Raw genomic sequence first — 20331 nt, forward strand, 5'->3', positions numbered from 1 at the left:
TTCATGATCAACAAATATTAAACACAAGTTTCCATGTACCAGTGAAAATTATAAACCATCAATATCTTCTTAATAATGCTCTCTTAATTAATTCACCATAATTCTAAGCATTATCACTTCTTTCTAAATACTGATATTAATGAACTCCTGTCTTGACAACAGACGGTTTTATTGTTGATGAGTAAAACAAAGTGAGCTTATTTACAAACTCGTATGTACCATACACTCAAGAAATTATTTGCTGATTTTTTCTTTATTGTTATTCAAGCGAAGGTAAACCTAACGTATTCATTTAATTAATTGCAACTTTTACTCTCCCTTTGAACAATGTTTGTATAGTTTCGCCCTGCAGATACGTGACCTATCTTATAAGTTGAAAACTCTCATTGTACGGGATTGCTCTGAGATAACATGCATATTTCAATGATTTTTAAAAATGTCCTCTTTTACAAAATGCAATTTTAATAACGTTAAAATGATACATTAAACGTATCATAAGTTCTTTTAGCATATATTCGGTTGAATTGAGTTTGTTCGAGAGACCTGAAACTGCCAGTCCCTTCTCAGCTTCCTAACAATAACTATTATAACAAAAGACTAAACACTTTTGTGCATGGTGCGAGAATGATTTATTCAGGTCAAGAGTCAGATTCTACAATAACAAATAATTTCAACAATATAATTGCCATTTAATGTCCTCTTGATACAACATAACTATCTTGTTCTTCAAAATAAAACATTTTGTAAGGGAACATTAGAATTTTCACCGTGCCTCTTTTATGTTTGTGACAATACTGTTTTAAAAGAAAGTCGGGAAACTGCGAGCCGGCTGCCCAACCCCTAACTCCTATTTATATATCTTTTTAACCCTCATCTTTTAATTATCTATTTAAATCTGGAGGGGGAGGGGGGAGGTAGTGATATCCAAATGCTGCAAACAGAAAGGTGTCTCCACCCCCCGACTTTCTTAGTTTATAATTTTCTTTTGTCTTGATTAAAATGAAAAAACATTTTTGCTAAATGTCAAAACAAATATTCAGTTAAGTACCAAGATTGACTACAAACTGCTGAATTGCGTGAATGAAATACTTTCATATGCATAGGCTGCATCTATTACATTTTATGCCCACTTTTATGCACTATGCCTCTACATGAAATTCATTTCCTACAAATATAAATATAGTACATGCTTAACAACAATAATATAACAACTTCGATTTTTTGAAAAGTAGAAGGTGACTCCAGAAAAATCTCGCTAGAACTGAATACCCCTCTTATTACTTCTATTTATATAGCATAAAGCCACGCCTTTGGCTATACCAAATCTTGTTCTACATGTTTTGTAATGCAGCTATGACAGGACAACAGTTATCCACTATACGGTGTAACGCGGATAACTGTAAAGTCCCTTCTCAGCTTCCTTACAATAACTATTATAACAAAAGACTAAACACTTTTGTGCATGGTGCGAGAATGATTTATAGACAATACAAAGTATAGAGAATCTTTTCAAAAAATCCAGATAAATCACGTTTCTACTCAAATATAGATTTAAAGATTTTGTAATAAACAGCCTCTTTTCTAAAGAATCGTCAACATAGCCATCTTTAGCTTGGTCCGTTTTCCAACGACCGTGACGCTTTAAACATCTGTCATTCACCCCGGGTGTGTTTGCGGCTGCTGTTGCTCCACTAGCCCTTAAAGTATGTGTTCCTAACTTAAGATCAGGAGCGACAACTCTAAGCTTCTTGACTATACATTCTTTTGCCCGTGTATAACTTAATTTCTTGTTTTTCTTTATAAGTGATGCTTCGCCTTTTGATCTAAAGGCGGGTTTAAACAAAAAATCCTCTGTATTATTTTCTAAACCCGAGATAAGCATGTACCTTTTTAAAAGTGAATACGGACAAGCTACTGATGAACCTTTTGAAATCAATACTTCCTTTCCTTGTCTATATATATCCGTTTTACTTTTTCTTATTTTTAAGACTAAGTGATCTGTTTTGAATTCAATATCATTGCAGTGTAAATTACTGATTTCATTAAACCTCAAAAACCCTGAATAACCTAACATTATCATACCAAGATCTCTTACATCTACAACATCTGAACTTTCAGCAAAAATTTTACATAAAGTTTGTAACATTTCGCTGCTAACTATATCCTTCTTGTTAACTGGCTTTGAAGCAATTCGTTTTGCAGTGTCATGTAAAGTTTTCACTAGTTTACTTTCTGTAGGGTCATTACAGTCATTTAAATTGTTCGCCCACTTTATACCATATAATGCTGCTGTAACTACATTGTCTGATTTTCCCGTGTCAAGTAGGTGAGTCAGATACATCGCTACACATATAGATTCGGCTGGCATGGAAATAAAGTCGTTTTCCTGACAATAACGCTGGAACTGATTGTATGAGTTTTTATATTTTGTAACTGTACTGTCCGCTTTAGATTGCAGTAAATAACTTGACATCTTGTTAAGAGTAGAATCGTGAGCGTCTGAAGAAATCCCAGCATCCTCGCACTTCCGCTTAAGAACGTTCTTTAAGCCAACACCTGTTGAAAATAATACTGTATGAATGATTACAGTCTGTATCTTTTACATGTAAAATAGATGTTACTTGGTTACTTCGCATAAATTTACTTTTTCCTTATACATCAATATTTAAGGCAATCATATCAAATGCTAATGGAGAACGTGAAAACAATCCGTGGTTTTCATTCCCCATTTTTACAACATGTGACCTGCTCAGGTTTATATATTGTTTAATAAAACATTTAAAATTTCCTCTGTTGTCTATCAATAATGGCCAATATGGCGCACTTGTCCATTTTGGTAGTATATATGTGCATTTAGCTTTCTCTTCGAGAGTTTTTACTAAACATTTCATAACCAATCTTGGTGGCGGAACTATCCAGTTTATGTCATGTGACCAGTTCTGCGATAAAGCATCAACTGCTTCTGTGCCTGGTACCCACCATCTCGAATTGAATCTCTTGCATTTATTATTCAAGTTAGAAGCAAACCTATCTATGGTGTATCTTCCCCATTTTAGGTCAAAAGTTTGGAATATATCATCACATATTTCCCAACCATCACTATCTGTACACCGACTTAAAAAATCAGCTCTAGTATTGCTTTCTCGGGGAATCCATTCTTGATTTACTTTTATATTTTCTCTTTGACAAATATTATTGAAATCAATTGAAATTGATTGAATGTTTGCTTTTCTGCTACCATTTAACAAAACTGATTTTACATTTTTGTTGTCTGAATATATCGTAACATGGGAATTTTTCAAGGTACTTGCAAATGTTCTCATTGATCTATATACAGCTTCAGACTCTCTCCACGTAGAACTTTTATTTTGTTCTTCAAGCGACCAATCTCCTATTATCTCCCTACATGGAAATTTTAAACATGTTTTGTTAATCGAATCTACCTTCTTTACTGTGTGTGCTTCCAGACAACTATTTTTCTTTACTATGTCCGCTTCCGGGAACATGCGTATTATTTTTCTATCCACTTCCGGTGGAACACAGACTTTCTCTTCCGGGAAAGCTAATATTTCCTTGATTGTAACATTTTCACTGTTACACTTACCTTCTAATTCCACTTCAGGGAAACTATTTTTCCCTATTGAGTCCACTTCCGGGGACATACGTATCATTTCTCTCTCCACTTCCGGTGGGACACATACTTTCTTTTCCGGGAAAGCTAATGTTTTCTTGATTGTAACATTTACACTGTTACACTTACCTTCCGATTCCGATTCCGGGGAACATGTATTGTCATTAACAAAACAGGCATATGAACTAAGGTTATCTTGTTCTAGAAAACTTCCGTACCCCGTGGCACTCGCATCCACGTATAATACAAAATCACTCTTAGGGAAATACTTTAAATCTTTCCCTTTTTCATTAAGTGATCGTACTTTCTCTTTCCAATACAGCAGTTCTCCTACTGCTTGTTCTGATACCCTTACCGGTGCATTCCAGCTAGCTCTTGCGTTTATACACTTAAACAACTTTCTTGTATATAACCTCACTTTATTACCGATTACACTTTGCATAGAGATTATTTGGCCTGCTACTGAAGCTAAAAATCTGACAGGTACTATTCCGCATTTATCCAATCGTATTTGCAAAACAAGTGATTTTATCTTTATTTCTAAAATCCTTATTCGTTCTTCCGTTATTAATAACAAATTTTTATTCATATCAATTACATGACCTAGCCATACGACATTCCGTGTCGGTTGCCATTGACATTTTTCGTCTGCGAAAAGAAAACCAAATGACTTTATTGTGTTTTGAACACATTTGCTTGACCTAACTGCGGTCTCATAATCTCTATTTCCACCTATACCGTCATCTAAAAACATTACAACTCGGTGACCTTTTTCACGTAATACTATTACAACTACTTTCAAAAGCTTCGTAAATATATGGCCTGCTGTTCGAATTCCAAATGGCAAGGAATTGAATACATAAAATGTGTTTTCGAATGAAAATCCTAAATATGTTCTATGTTCTTCAAAAATATCAATATGATGGTATGCACCTTTTAGATCATATGTAAATAAGAGAGAAATATTTTCAAAAATGTCTTTAGCCACATTAACATCTTCAAACTTGACTTTAAACAAGTGCAAATGCGGATTAATATGTCTGCAATCTAGAACCAACCTTGGTTTTCAAGATTTACCATATGCTACAGTTAGAGGATTTACTACATGTGGAAGATTTTCTGTTTTTGATATGACACCTTTCTGTAATAAACTCTTAATTTCTGTACGAACAAATTCTGGATTCTCTCTAGCCGATTTATTATTCTTTAACACGACCCTGCTAGGTATTTCTTTAAAAGGTAGTCTGTAACCTTTTACAATATTTTTGATAAAAAGACTGCTAGTTGCGCTTTCCCATTCGGTAAAACATTCTTTTAGCCTACCTACTGGTGATTTTACCTGTTTTTTATCTCTTTCATTTCCGGAATTCTGAAAGTCTTCTGACTTATTATCAAACTTATTTTTCGAAAGATTCTCACCTTTTGTTTCTTGCTCTAAACCTTTGGCGACACCTGAAAAGTTTTCCGAACTTTGCTTACAAATCTTATTGCAAAAATAAGTACTTATCTTATTGTTAGTATTGGTCATTGGGCATTCTTGTGATCCCTTCCAATGACCTGGTTTTCCGCAAGCAAAACATAACCCTGGCAAACGTCTTGAATTTTGCTGACTTTGGTTTTGTTTCGTGGGCTTTGATCAATTCTGCTAGGCTCGATCCTGCGATAAGGTGCTGTCCTAAACTGGGATCGTCTCTTAACCTTTTCCGCTCTAGCTTTACGGTTGGCCCGTGCCTCTGCTTTGTATATACGCTTTTCGTCGTCCGAATCACTGGCTAGAGGGTTTGACTCATATTCATTTACGAGTTTCCATCCTAGCTCGGACGAATCGGCCAATCTTATCAGCTTTTGTCTGTGTGTTATCATGGTCTTCGCTACAAAATAAAACATTTCTATGAACTTTTATCATTTTGTCCAATTTATGTTTATTGTCTAATAAAAAACACCATGATGTTTAGGTTAGAAATTAATCCAGATGTTGCTTTATTTATTTATTTATTTATTTTATAGATGAAAAAAAAATATATATAAGTTTTATTTTCCCTCTCCGGGCTCGAACTCTAGAACTCTAGTTTACTAAGCCAATACACTTACCACTACGGTACGTTGCTCTCTGATTTATAAGATATGTATATCTATACATATTCGATAAATTTCTGCAAATTTCAGTGCAAATGCACCAAATTGTCCTTGATGGTATTTAATATTCTCGACATCGTGCTAACACAAATTTCATGTACAAGATAAAAGAAGCAAAACTTTCAAATGTAAACTTTCTACTATATGAATAAAACAATTACCTTCCGCGATTTTTGAGCGTGCCTCTTGCAAATTGTTGGATTCAGATGCTTCATCTAGCTTTAATGAAATACTTTCATTAATTTTAAATTGTTCCTCATTGCTTTTTCTCTTAAATTTTTGTCCAACTGACGACTTCACAATACCAGATATTTTATTTAACTGAGAACTGTTAGAATTTTCACTTATCTTATTGAACATGGATTCCATCTCCGATAACATATCTGTTTTATGCATCGTAAATGCCTGCTGAACTTTATCCTGTATCATAGTCTCCATTCTTTCGTCCATGTTGAAAAGTAGAAGGTGACTCCAGAAAAATCTCGCTAGAACTGAATACCCCTCTTATTACTTCTATTTATATAGCATAAAGCCACGCCTTTGGCTATACCAAAACTTGTTCTACATGTTTTGTAATGCAGCTATGACAGGACAACAGTTATCCACTATACGGTGTAACGCGGATAACTGTAAAGTCTTGTCACAGAACACAACCAAGCGCATAATATCAGGTTCTGTGTCATTCTTGAGAGGTAATGAAAACATATTCTAATATAAACAATCCGTGCATATTTCCATTATAACACGGAAATTTGATGTCACGTCGGCGTATTAATTGCGCCATACAACCACCGAGAAAGAGTTGCTATATTTGATCTGCTGTTTTATATAAAAGACGTTTCAAATCGAAATGATATCACGGAATGGTTAACACTTTATTCACATACACTGTATAAGTTATTAGACACAAATAATAGCTCATTAGACGTCTAAGCACTTAAAAGTTTCTACGCGGGGCGAGTTATTTCCCGTTTTCTAACTCACATCGACCTATTTTATTTGGCGCCCTACATGTGCCAAGAAATTATAGTTTGAATGTTTTTTTTTAAAATGCGTAAATTATGGTTTAACCAACAGCCAAGTAGAAAATAATCTCTTCCGGACAGTCATCTCTTTAAAGAAATAAGCGGTGCTGTACTTTTCTGATCTAGCAGTTTGGTCAATTTGGTGGTGTTCTGTTTTTTGCAACCTTATCCATTTTTCAGATATATCCCACTTTCTATCCCCACACTCCCACATCCCACCCTAAGTTTAAGTTTCATGTCATTTTCATATTATTATTATCTACCTTGTTGATTTTTACTATGAGGCACATGGATACAGTTTCTTTTTGAGACAAACTGCTACAGTTTCTATTTACGACACACTGCTGCAGTTTTTTTGATACACTGCTACAGTTTCTATGTGAGATACACTTTTACAGTTTCTATTTGAGACAAACTAATAGAGTTCTATTTGATGTACATTGCTACAATTGCTATTTGGGACACATTGCTACAACTTCTATTTGAGAGAAATTGCTACAGTTTCTATTTGAGACAAACTATCAGTGTCTATATGAACCAAACAGATACAGTTTCTGTTTAGTTTTGTGACTGTGGCTGTATTTGCAACATGTAGTCAATGTTTCTAACAATTTTGCAAACAATTTGTTAAGGCATAATTTGCAAATAGTATAACCGAGTTTAAATAAATAAAATATATTCTATAGAGTAATGCGTAATCCTATATACCAGTATGTGCCAAATACTGGCATCATAAAAGGGTTATTATAATAGTAGCTCGATCTGTTATGCTGTATTCGGCTTTTTTGTGGATTTTGCTAGATCGGATCTCACGAGGCGCGCAAGTGACGAGTATGATCCGACATTGCAAAATCCACGAGAGCCGAATACAAAATGCCAGATCTAGCTACTGTTATAATAACCCTTTTATTATATGCCTCTACCTTTTTGTTTGTTGTTTTGTTATTGAACGAATTATGTGCACTATTAATAGAACTGTGTTAGGTCATGCATATCAAATGGAAAAAAGTCCGGCAACATACGATACAAAAAGTACAATACGGATTTTTTTTCTGCCTGTTCATACTTTTTGACAGAATTTACAATGTATATAGGTGTATAATAAAAGTGGATATTATCACAGTCATTCAGTCAATCATTGGTGGACCAATACCATCTCTTATAAATTGCAGTGACCGTTAACTCAGATGTCATTACGAAAAGAAATGTGCATCAGGGTGATGAGATATGTTCAATGGAGTGCAGTCTGTTCACATACAATATATGCCACGATCCAAGTCATCCACAAACCACGTTTACCGCTGCCAACAGTGATTGTCATATCAATAGAAGTTTTGCACGAGTAATGAAAGAAGTCACAAGATATGAAAGATATTTGATTGAGAGACTGATGCATGAATTTGTACGTCCAGTTTGTCTTGATTAAATATGCATTTTTGTTTAGAAGTGTTTAGAATAACAATGTTTTATTCACAAAACCTGTCAGAGTTTCAAACGACCGCTTCGTCACTGTAAAAGCAATCTGATGAAGTGTTTAATTGCCATCATTGTCCTTACATTTTTGCTAACATTTGTCTTAGAAAAACGTCATTTGTATGCGAAAGAAAATCTTTGATGTGGACAGATTTCACTTTTTTTTTGTGGATAAAATATTGATCATACATGTATTAACTATTCCTTTCTTGCTTGAAATTAGAAGCACCTTCTGTTTGATATTTATTTTGTCAACATATTTTGCAAACTGTTTATTTTGGTTTATTTATATTGCAGGAGAACAACCATATACGATGTCAGAATAAAGTAAGACAAATGGAGCAGCAGAATTTAACCAATTTAATACATACTACTTTCCATCAAATGGATAGCGAGGTATGGAACATATAATTTAAAAACAATGGAACAATAAATAAAAACTGATTTTGGTGAAAAAATGTCATACTGTTTGCATTTATTCTTCTATTGTCTGCCTGTGATTTTAAATTGGTAAATAAGCTGTCTCTAGAACGATTGATTGATTTTTACATTTTTAAGTTTTTCTGGTATCTTATAGATAATACTTATAATAGTACAATATTGAACCAGTTATTATATGACGGATGACAAAGATCCAATAGAGATGGTATTACATTTCAATAGGAATAGTGTCACAGTTCAATAGAAATAGTGTCACATTTCAGTAGGAAGTGTCACATTTCAGTAGAAAAAGTGTCACTTTTCAATATTACTGCCTCCAAAAGACAACACTACATCAGTGTTTGCATTGATAATAGACAGATACAGAAAAATACATATATCAAATAAAACAGAGCAAAGCAAAAACATAAATGAACACAGTGGGGCACCGCCTTGAGCATGGCAGTGGCATAAACATCATTTTTGAGCTTCAACCTATCAACTGTTCGGAAGCCCTTACTCTTAAACAGGCCATTTAGTTTCCACCATTTCAGTACATGTTATATTCAATGTTCTGGAAATTGAAAAGTAGCTTCACCGTAATATGGTTGCAACTATATGTACAAGACAACATCAAAAATGGTTTCTTCATGTTTGATAACTTTATGATTTATAATATATTCTCTGCAATCAATACATGTTCTATTTTATGTATATTTTAATTTCGTTACAGAATATATACACGGGCACATACTTAAAGATCGCAAGACTGACCTATCTGTTTCAGCAGATTAAGTACAAAATGTCGTCTGCAATAGAAGAATGCTGCTTACAGTTCCCGAGTCACATCTTCCAGAGAATGAAAAGCAGAATTCTTAGCAAATGGTTTATAGTCCAAGACAAGTGTGGCGATTTCATTGGTCCCTCACAATGTGACGCAAGCACTGAAATAATCATTGAATCACCAATGAGATGTGAGGACGCACGTGACGTCATTTATCTCTTACTGAAACACGCGCATCACATTTTGCTACAGTCTATTCCTGTTATAGACATTGCTGTTACGGAATAAATTAAACATTTTTCTTGCAAGAGCAATGGAACAATTTGCGTATCTTGCGCAAAAGGCAGATTGGTGCTTTCATATGATTTGATAATACTATTGGCAGTAACTGTCATAATTATTAAATATTGCCTGAGTTTACACAAGCATTATACGTATCTTGCGAATGATGTGCATATATGTTATTTAAATAAACTTGACTGAATAAACAGTGTTATATTGTTTCCGCCCTTTTTTCATAAAGATACTAGACATAGGCCATTAGCCGGTTTTAATGCTATCTATACAGCTTCAGTTCACACAACAGCTTCAATTCAAACTTTAGCCGGTCCGCTTAGCTCAGTTTGGGGCACAGATCTACGGATCGCATGGTAGTGCGTTCGATCCGCGAGCGAGGTGTATGTTCTCCGTGATGATTTGATAAAAGACCTTGCGTCTGAAATCATTCGTTCTCCACCTCTGATTTATGTGAGGAAGTTGGCAATTACGTGTGGAGAACAAGTTTGTACCAGCACAGAATCCAGGAACACTGGTTAGATTAACTGACCCCATTACATAACTGAAATACTGTTGAAAAACGGTGTTAAACCCCAACCCCCGCCCCACACACACCCAAAAAAAATCAATTAAAACTTGAAAAAAAAAGTTTCTACTTGATGACTTGATGCGAATGTAGAATTACAAAAGCTCAACAACTGAAATGTTTAATGAATGTTTTTATTATTCATTTTGTTGAAAAAGCGGTGTCTATGTTCAAAATGTAAAATTTCCACACATTTATTCTGGGGACGACTGCATTAAAGTCCCACATATTTGTGGACAAGTGGAAACGAAAAGAATATCTACCAATGATTAGAACAATTTCTCAAATAAGTTCAACTTTAATTAGTTTAAATGAACTTTATAATAACTTTGAAATGAGTTTGCATTGAATATTTAAGATAAAACAATGATTTAATGTATTTAATTAGCCCCACTGTTTAAAAATGGCATTCACTTGGTATATTCTTAAAGTTGACCTTATTTTGCACTGTGTTGCAAGTTTTAAACAACTTTTACCGTGCCGATTTACACATTTATGCATTTTGTATAATTTATGATATTTCCTCAAGCTTAAGTAGAGACAAATTTCAAAGTGATGGCCACTGTCCAAAACGGTTGCAGATAATTCATTACTACATTAATTTTGATAAAAGAAACTTCAAACTATTTGTAAACAATTATAAGACACAAAATAAAACTGTCAATATCATTTTTACCAGGGTTCCTCAAGTAAAAAGATTTAATGAGACAGAATTCTAACTCCGACATGGAAAATTTAAGGTCAAGTCTTGTGGGACTGTTTTAAATTTTGCTCACTTCATTCAAAAATAACCTTGGGACAGAAGTAAAACCTAACTACATTTCTTCCACAATATGTTATCTAAAGAGAAAAGGCAAAATAAAGAACATTTACCGCATGTAACCCTGTATTTCTAATTCTGCCCCCTTCTGAGGTAAATTCACTTTGAACAGCAAATGAAAAATTTCCAGTTTTGTACCATACAACAATAATAAGTCTTGAAAGGAAAAACGTACTAGAAAAAAAGAATATAAGCGAAAACACTGGTCCCAGTGGGACTCTTACCTATGCCCACTTGAGAAATTTAAGTTAACGTACGTTTATGGTAGGAATGGAATACTTTTCAAAAGGAGGTAAGCTATTAAATGGCTAATTCCTTAATTGAAAGATGGTCACATTTACAATCTGACTAAAGTACATCTCCAATTAACGCTACGCTTTGGATCTGAAGACATGCTATTGATAGACTCGTTCTGACGACCCTTCCGCTAGCCAATCAGAGCCTTGCTTTCAACAGTTTGAAAGTGAAAGTAGAAGTTTAAAAAATCTATATTTAGCCAGGGTTTTTCATGTTTATAACTCTTATGACGACCACATCATGACTGCGCCCTCGTGTTTCAAGAGGTATCATACTAATGAGTTTCTGTATCTAATCACCGGGATCAGCACCGCTCATTTCGCAGGCGCGGGGAGACTTTTCTAGCGTTTTATCTACCCTTCTGTAATATTAATATCTGTTAAAACCGTGATACATTAAAAAAAAACGTTGACAGGCATTAAAACCCCGTTAATTTGTTTGTTTATTTGGGTTTTACGGCGCACCAACACAGTATAGGTTATATGGCGCCAGACAGAACTACAAATTTTGGTTTCACATCTCATTTACATCGAAAAAAAACATGAGGTATGGAATCAACATTTGCATACCTGCTGGAATCACAGAGTTACAGCATAGTAAAAAGAACCCCGGTGATAGTAATAAGACCCCTTATGATAGGCATTAGATCCCAAAGGATTGATAGTAGAACCCCGTTGATATGCATTACAAACCCGCTGATAGGCATAAGAACCACGGTGATAGATTTTAGAACCCCGGTGATAGGAACTAGAACCCCGGTGATAGTAGTAAGAACCCCGGTGATAGTCATTAGAACCCCTTTAATAGTAGTAAGAACCCCGGTAATAAACATAAGAACCCCGTTAATAGTCGTTAGAACCTCGGTGGTAGTTGAAACACTCTGGTAATAGTAGTAAGAACCCCGGTGAGAGATAGTGATGGTCATTAGTACCCCGATGATAAACATTAGACCCGGTGATAGTGAGTAGAACCCTGATGACAGTTGTAAGAACGCCGGTGATAGGCATTAGGACCCCGGTGATAGAAGTAAGAACCCGGATGATAGTAGCAAGAACTCTTGTAATTAGCATTAGAACCACGGTGAAAGCAGTAAGAACCCCGGTGATAGCAGTAAGAACCCAGTAATAGCAGTAAGAACCCCGGTGATAGGCATAAGAACCCCGGTGACAGCAGTAAAAACCCTGGTGATAGTAGTAAGAAGCCCGGTATTAGCAGTAAGAACAAAGGTGATTAGTAGACATTAGAACCTCGGTAACAAGTAGGGCTGTCATTGACTGGGTCTTAAGCATATCGACGATACCGATATATCAGAAGACAAATATCGACGATACATCGATATATCTATTATTTAGTTATATTAACAGCCTATTTGTTCATATGCATACTATAAACCTTCCTTTAAATGCTATATTTAGTTTTATTGCCTACTTTTCATATTACAGTTTGTTTGTGTTGTATTTGTATTTATGAAATAAAAGAAATAAATAAAAATTAATAACATCATTAATTTTTATTTTGTCTTCACTCTTCTTTTGCATTTTCAACTTTGTGAACTTAAGTTGTCTTTGAGTGTCTGGGTGTTTATCTGGATAGTTTTTTCTCTTTGTAAAAAATCGATTTTTGAAAATGGGAATCGATAATCGATCGACAAAAAAATATCGTTGATACATCGATATCGTTTCTATCAATGACAGCCCTAGTAACAAGCCTAGTGATATTTACAAAAGAACATGCATGGTCTATCTATGTCTGTCACCAGTGTTCCTACAACTATCACTGGGGTTCAGCACGACTTTTATGTCGTGTTACTGGTACTGTTTAGTTTCTCTGCATGAACATTTCGGCCTGAATGGTTCCAATACTCCTGCTTTCATAGCTTTGGGTATTGTTTAATCACCCCTTGGATATGGTGCCTGCTTTTTAATTTTGTCTTTCGGCAGTTTTCCAGTGATATGCAGGCTCCATAATCTCAGATCCCCTTTCTAAATTCCAGTTTGTTTAGTTCTGCTCATTGTTTTCTCGTTTAGGGCAAACCCATTATTTTAACTGGGGACCATACGCCGCTTTTCATGGAATTACACTCTAGTGTAGCATTGAAGGTTCCATGTGCACCGCCGTATGAACACATCTGCGGATGTCTCTTAAATTGTTTTTTTTTGTACTTTTAGCATGTGTAAATGTTGAGTTCTGCTCAACCCGGGGCTAGAGGGCGTGGACGGTAGCATGCATTTCCACTACCGTCCATGAACAGGCTCAATCAAACCGAGCCTGCAACATTTTCGTTTTTGTTGTGTTGAGCGACCTGTGGAGTTTCCACTTTTTCTATTGTGTAATGCCTATCACCAGGGTTTCTTACTAGTATCATTTGGCCTAATTTTCATGAAAATACTTAGGTTAGTTAATTTACTTATTTACGTTAATTTGCTTACGTTTTTACTTTTCTGCATAAGCCAATTAGCAAACTTAAGTATCTTCGTGAAATCGGGGCCGGGGTTTTAATATCTATCACCAACGTTGTTGTGCCTATCATCGGAATTGTAATTCCTATCACTTCGATTTTTACTGCTAACGCCGGGGTTGTAATGCCTATCACCGGAGTTTTAATATCTACAACCGGAGTTTTAATGTCTATCACCAGGGTTCTAATACCTATCACCAGGGTTCTAACACCTATCACCAGGGTTCTAATACCTATCACCGGGGTCCTTTGTGCTGTCACCGGGGTTCTATTGCCTGTCACCGTGGTTCTTTCTGCTATCATAGGGGATTCTTTCCGCTATTACATAGGTTGTAATGTCTATCATTGGGTTTCTTATGCCTATCACCTAGGTTCATACTGCTTTCATCGGAGTTCTAATGCCTATCACCGAGGTTCTTGATACAATCACCAGGGTTCTAATGTCTATCAAGTGGGTTCTTTCTGCTATTACAGGGGTTGTAATGTCAATCACCGGAGTCCAATGAATATCACCGGGGTTCTTACTGCTTTCACTGGGCTTCTAATGTCTATCACCAGGATTCTTACTGCTATCACCGGGGTTCTTACTGCTTTCACTGGGCTTCTAATGTCTATCACCAGGATTCTTACTGCTGTCACCGGGGTTCTTACTGCTTTCACCGGGCTTCTAATGTCTATCACCGAGGATTCTTACTGCTGTCACCGGGGTTCTAATGCCCATCACCGGAGTTCTTACTGTTATCACCGGGGTTTTTACTGCTTTCACTGGGCTTCTGATGCCTTTCACTCGGGTTCTTACTGCTATCACCTTGGTTGATTCTAATGCCTATCACTGGTGTTCTTACTTCTATCACCGGGGTTCTAATACCTGGCAATCATCTGCTACCACCTTGGTTCTAATGCCTAAAGACTATCAGCAGGGTTATAATTACTATAAGTTTCAAGGGGGTACTATTGTCTATCATGAGCGCTTTTATGGCTATGACAGTTTTCTTTTGATTACCACTAGAGTTATTTTGTCTCTCACCTATTTTTAGGTATATAATTATATGGAATTGAAATTAATAGATTAATATCACAAAAGTGTAGATAAAAGACCGGTCTCCTTGTGCATGCGTACTGACCGCTGCTTATCCGGTGACAAGATAGAAAACGGATCAGTATAATACTCATCGACGACATTTTAATGGTTCAGCCAAATGCTTGTTGAAACGAGTCGTCTGATTGGTTCAAATAAAAATAGATTTGTGGAAATATAAATAGCAGTATCGGAAATCCGAAAGACAGAAGGGTCGTCGTTAGAGCTTCGTTTAGAAGATCAAGTACTTTAGTCAGACTGGTTACATTTATTGATCTGCTCCAAACAAAGTATGACTAGATATGACTAGCTTAGGCAACAATCAGTCCCATTAAATCTTTGTTCTTGATATAGTGGCAATAAAGTCCTGCGGTATCATATTTTGAATGGGGAATGAAGAACTGTAATTGAAATAAACAAAGAAACCTGCAACGTTAACAATTACAAGCACCGCATATTTTAACTTCGCTCCACAGCGCTGTACATACTATTATGCACAGTCTTTGAAAGAGTTGTTTGAAAAAAAAAAACAATCTGCAATATTTTATCCTTTTTAAAGCAGGCATTTATTACAAAATCTTAACATGAAATGTTTTTGTTAATAACTTTTGCGATTTTATAATGTTTGTTACTGATATTTTAAACATTTTAACATAAATGTTTTAAAGATGTTTATCAATTTACGTTTTCAATAGAACTTCTTCTCGGCGATATATGACCTTTTTGCGTCGATTCATTGTAACTGTATTTTACAAATGTGTGATTTTGAAGTCTGTTAATTACCTTGCGTCGGTTTATAATAAACGTTACTGTTTTATACAGAATCATTGACTTGAATCCATGATTCCAAAAGACAGGAAAACAAAAACACTTAATAAATTTTACCTTACAACACAGAAAAAAATAGTTTATGATATAAACTCTAAAACATGACTTTATTGTTGTTGTGTTCTTTGCGTGCAAATATCTATGTTTACTTAATGTAATTCAGATTTATTTGTGTCACGTAAGCACATTGATAAAAATAATTATGTAATTCATTAGAAAACAAAGTCTGTGTCAGCATAGTGTTAAGATTGATAATAATGAGTTTGGCGTTTTGTGTTATTTTTGTTGATAAAATTGATGGGTGAAACAAGTAATTACTCGCCTTAAACGACTTTATGCGACAACAAGACATCAAAATATTATGTTTACACTAAATGAATGTAAGTAACTGTTTTCGAAACTGTCAGTATGTCATCAACTATCATACATTAGTATCTACAATTTCAACAGTTCCATTATGAGCCAATCTGTTTCGTAAGGTATATAACTTGGGAAATTGTTTCTCTTGAACAATGCGATTACAAGTAAATATAGATATTTATAGTGAGGCCCAATAATTAAATAAGAATGAATTGTTGAATTACAACCGTTCGAGTGAAAAAAGATAATATTACTACATTAGGTTGATTTTTATCAGTCAAGATATTTCAATTTTCAAGTCAAGTCAGGCTTTGAATATTTTTAGGGGGAGGGGCTGGAATACGTTTTTCCCCACATTAATGGAGGCAAAAAGCTTCTTTAGCAGGGATGTCGTTATCAAAATGTTCGCAAATATTTTGTTAGATTTTAACACCGTAATTCTTAGTTAGTTTGTTAATTCAAAAGTAATCTATATCCTGCATTAGTATACACCAAAATCTGATTTTAAAGAAGATTTTATTTACAAGCTTCGCAAAAGTCTCGGCCATAGCTATTTCCAACCCATAAAACCTCGGACACCGTAGAATTTTGGACATCTAATAATACAGCACATGTCATCCTCGTTTCACATAGCCTACATACCTTTGAATCGAAAACCTTTTGCCTTATCGTATCTTACAGTTTTATGGTCTTTACCAAATACCGGTTACATGTACGCACATGACGCGATACACACTTTGGCAACTTTCAAAAGTGGCTCATTCAAACCTTAGATACGTTCAGTCATTTATGACCGTATTCGGAAGCGAAATTCGCATCATAAAATAAAAAGAAAACTGCAACACTTATTCACAATTCTAAAAATGTTATTTCTGGAAAAAATCTGGAAAATAAATAAAAAAATCCTTGAAAAATAGTGTCTGAAGTAAAACGATCTTTTTGCCAAGTTGTTAAAATTCGGACTACAGAGCTTTTACGACCTGTCCACATTATTGCTCAAAAACTTGCTGTTTATTGCCGAGTTTTATGCATTTAACGTTAAATATGATATTCAGTTGTGACATGTTTATGGTTCTAAATTATTATTATTATTAGATTCACCATCATTATCATCATCTTAATAATAATAATACCACCATCTCCACCACAACAAATATATAACAGTACTACCACTAACGATACCAGTAGCAGTGTTAGTTATTTGTAGTAGTAGCAGTAGGAAGGTAGGTAGATAGGTAGTACCAGCACTAGTAATTACTAGTAACAGAAGTAATAGTAGTAAGTAGGTAGGAAGGTAGGTAGGTAGGTAGAAGTATCAGCAACAACAACAGTAGTAGTAGTAGCAGTTGCAGCAGCAGCAGCTTATAGATGACACTCAAAATTAGGATTGTAATGTCCTAGTTATATATAAATCTCAAATTGTCAAATATTTCAACAGAAGCTTTCACAGTAATGGGGCCAGAGGGATGAACTACACAATTTTTAATTAATTATCAGAAAGTTCCTTGTCAGACTGAAGAATGTCATAATTACAAATGTTTACGCCGTATGAATGCACGACTTGCGTGACTCGCAACTGGATATTGGTCCAGTTTATTTTTGCAGACCAGGATGCAAATGCAGTTGCCATTTTTGAAGAGAAATTGTTAATAAAGAAGGCAGTCTATTTAAGAAGGGTGGACGTTAAAAGTTATCAAACAGGTCTTTTATCAAAATAACATTTCATCTCAGTGCTATTTAAGAGAAAATTGTGTGCCAGAAAACCGAAACATTCAATAAGAACGGTGTGTGTATGTGTGTTCGGGTTTAACGTCTTTTTCAACAATTTTTCAGTCACATAAACGACGGTGTCTACTTGTAGCAGTGAGCACAATGCCCAACTTTATAGTGCTGCCTCACTGGAATATCACGCCTTAGACACGTGACATGATACCCCACCCAGTCACATTATACTGACACCGGGCTGACCAGTCCTAGTACTACCCTCTTAATGCTGAGCGCCAAGCGAGGAAGCTACTAGTACCATTTTTTACGTCTTTGGTATGACGCGCCGGGGATCGAACCCACGACCTCTCGCACTCGAAGCGGACGCTCTACTACTAGGCTACCGAGGCGATTATACAAGAACGGGTTTCATGCAAAATGTTGTTATTCATTTTCAACTTTCTGATAACAGACCTGAAGAACTTGAGAATTTCTTCAACAATAACCTACCCAATCTTAAGAAAATTTTGAATATGCCTTGAATTACCAATGAACATTAAATGCGTTTATGTAATATGTTATCATTCCCTTCAGTTTTGTTTAGTATAAAAGCATTGATGTTACAGTACATGTATGTGTGAATAAGTATAATTTAAAGTTTAACTGATGATATTGTCTTCTGCTTTTTCTGTTTCGGCCAATTTAAAATTGTGAAATTCAATTATTATCATCATCATAATCATCATCAACAATTATGTCATTAACATCATCATTGCCATCATTATCTTTTTTGTCGTCGTTGTCGCTTTCAGTATCAGTTTTGATTTTTTCATTATCATCACCATCATCATTAATCATAATCATCGTCAACCATCATCATCAATATTATCATCTTAGCTTTTATCATTTGGCTTTGAGCTATGCAACGTGCCACGTCGAAACAAGGGAAGATTCTACGGCATCATCAACAGCTGTTAAGCTGTACAAGCTGGTCACTCTAAACGACAGGAATAGACAAAATACAGTGTGCCAAGAAGTACAACTGATGATCATATTTCGGGTCGGTTTGATTATAAGTAACCAGTGATGTGTGGAAGACCGCCTGCGATTCTTCTTGATATTGAAAACAATATTATTAAGTCGGTGAAAATGGCTGCTAGGATTGGAGTGGGAAATAATTGCTAGAACTAATATGTTGTTTAAGCGCACAAAATTCAAACGTCATATATGAATTTCAAGGCGGGTAAAGATTGGTGGGAGGGAGTAAAGAGAAGACTCCCTGAGAAGAGCGAGAATGCTAAATACCAAATATACCGGTAGTAGATGATTTATTTTGATGACTTAGGGAGAGTGATTACTGAGGTAGTGCCAGAGAAAGCAAAAAAAAAAAAAAATGGAACTGTGAAGAAACTGGCATAAACTTCGAGCATTGTCCTGTGAGAGTTGTCACTGAACGTGGGTCTAACTTGTGGGTAAACCTAGTCAGAAATGGAGTAATCTTATTATAATGGCTTGTGTAAACGGTGCCGGTACTGCAAAGTCCTCTCTTATTATTACAAAAGAGGAACTTTCAGGTCGATGCATGGCTTCAAAGGAGTTATCAGGAAAAAGGTTGGATAACCGACGAAATTCGGGAAACATTTTCACAATGTGTTTTGAAGCTCTTTGGCCCAAAGCGAAACAAATGCTTATTTTTACAGTCATACATTACATTAAACATTAGCAATAATAGAAAGAGCAATCGATGAAAATATCGCTCATCTGTATCAGTCTACCACCTCACTGTACACAGTATTTGCAGCCTTTAGACAGATCTGTGTTTGGTCCATTCAAAAAGGCATACAAAGAACATTGTTCCGAATTCATGTCTGAACATCCCTTGCATGTAGTGAATAATTGGACTTTCCGTTCTCTACTGAAAAGCGCCAGGGGTGCGCATTTAAGAAAACAACATCCGGAGTGACTTTGCCTGATGCAGGATAAGGCCGGTCAACAGGTCTGCTGCTTCAGCATCTGTTTTTGCACTAAGCTGTACAACATATCTCCCTATTGCTGAAGACTTGCATATTCAGATGCTGTGATTAGCTCTGCAATAACTACTGATGGAACACCAAACATTATAAATATGCAGAGGCACGTGTTTTAATTTCTCGTGAAAAATATTAGCATTTATTTTATCTTATGTGTTAAAACAATAAAAATCATTTTGCGCATAGTCTGCGATGGTTATCAGTTTAATATGCATTAATTTTTATTGCTTGCATTTTTGTTGCATGTACATGTATTTAGTACACCCAAAATTGCATATGTAGTCGTATATTGGATAAAAAGGTTCTAACAATGTATAGGTTTATTTAATACTTTTTATCCTCAAATCCGAAATAACAAAGTTTAACGAACTTTAATTATATTTTAGATTTTCTGATTTTGCAGCTAAACCGTATTGTCTATTCAC

General features: G+C 35.3%; 2 protein-coding genes across 2 annotated transcripts; one reads left to right on the forward strand and one right to left on the reverse strand.

Moving 5' to 3' along the window:
* Positions 1 to 4620: 4620 nt before the first annotated feature.
* Positions 4621 to 6396, reverse strand: LOC128559696 (uncharacterized). The gene is made up of 2 exons (XM_053552051.1): positions 5929 to 6396; positions 4621 to 5502 (listed from the first exon to the last, which is right to left on the reverse strand). Exons 1-2 carry the CDS (start codon positions 6215 to 6217, stop codon positions 5156 to 5158), a joined length of 636 nt encoding a protein of 211 aa, XP_053408026.1. The 5' UTR covers positions 6218 to 6396; the 3' UTR covers positions 4621 to 5155.
* A 2159-nt stretch (positions 6397 to 8555) lies between these two features.
* LOC123548011 (uncharacterized) lies at positions 8556 to 9947 on the forward strand. Its single transcript, XM_045335258.2, has 2 exons — positions 8556 to 8661; positions 9419 to 9947. Exons 1-2 carry the CDS (start codon positions 8602 to 8604, stop codon positions 9755 to 9757), a joined length of 399 nt encoding a protein of 132 aa, XP_045191193.1. The 5' UTR covers positions 8556 to 8601; the 3' UTR covers positions 9758 to 9947.
* Positions 9948 to 20331: the final 10384 nt, after the last annotated feature.

The sequence above is a fragment of the Mercenaria mercenaria genome, chromosome 9 (genome assembly GCF_021730395.1).
Source record: "Mercenaria mercenaria strain notata chromosome 9, MADL_Memer_1, whole genome shotgun sequence".
NCBI lineage: Eukaryota > Metazoa > Mollusca > Bivalvia > Venerida > Veneridae > Mercenaria > Mercenaria mercenaria.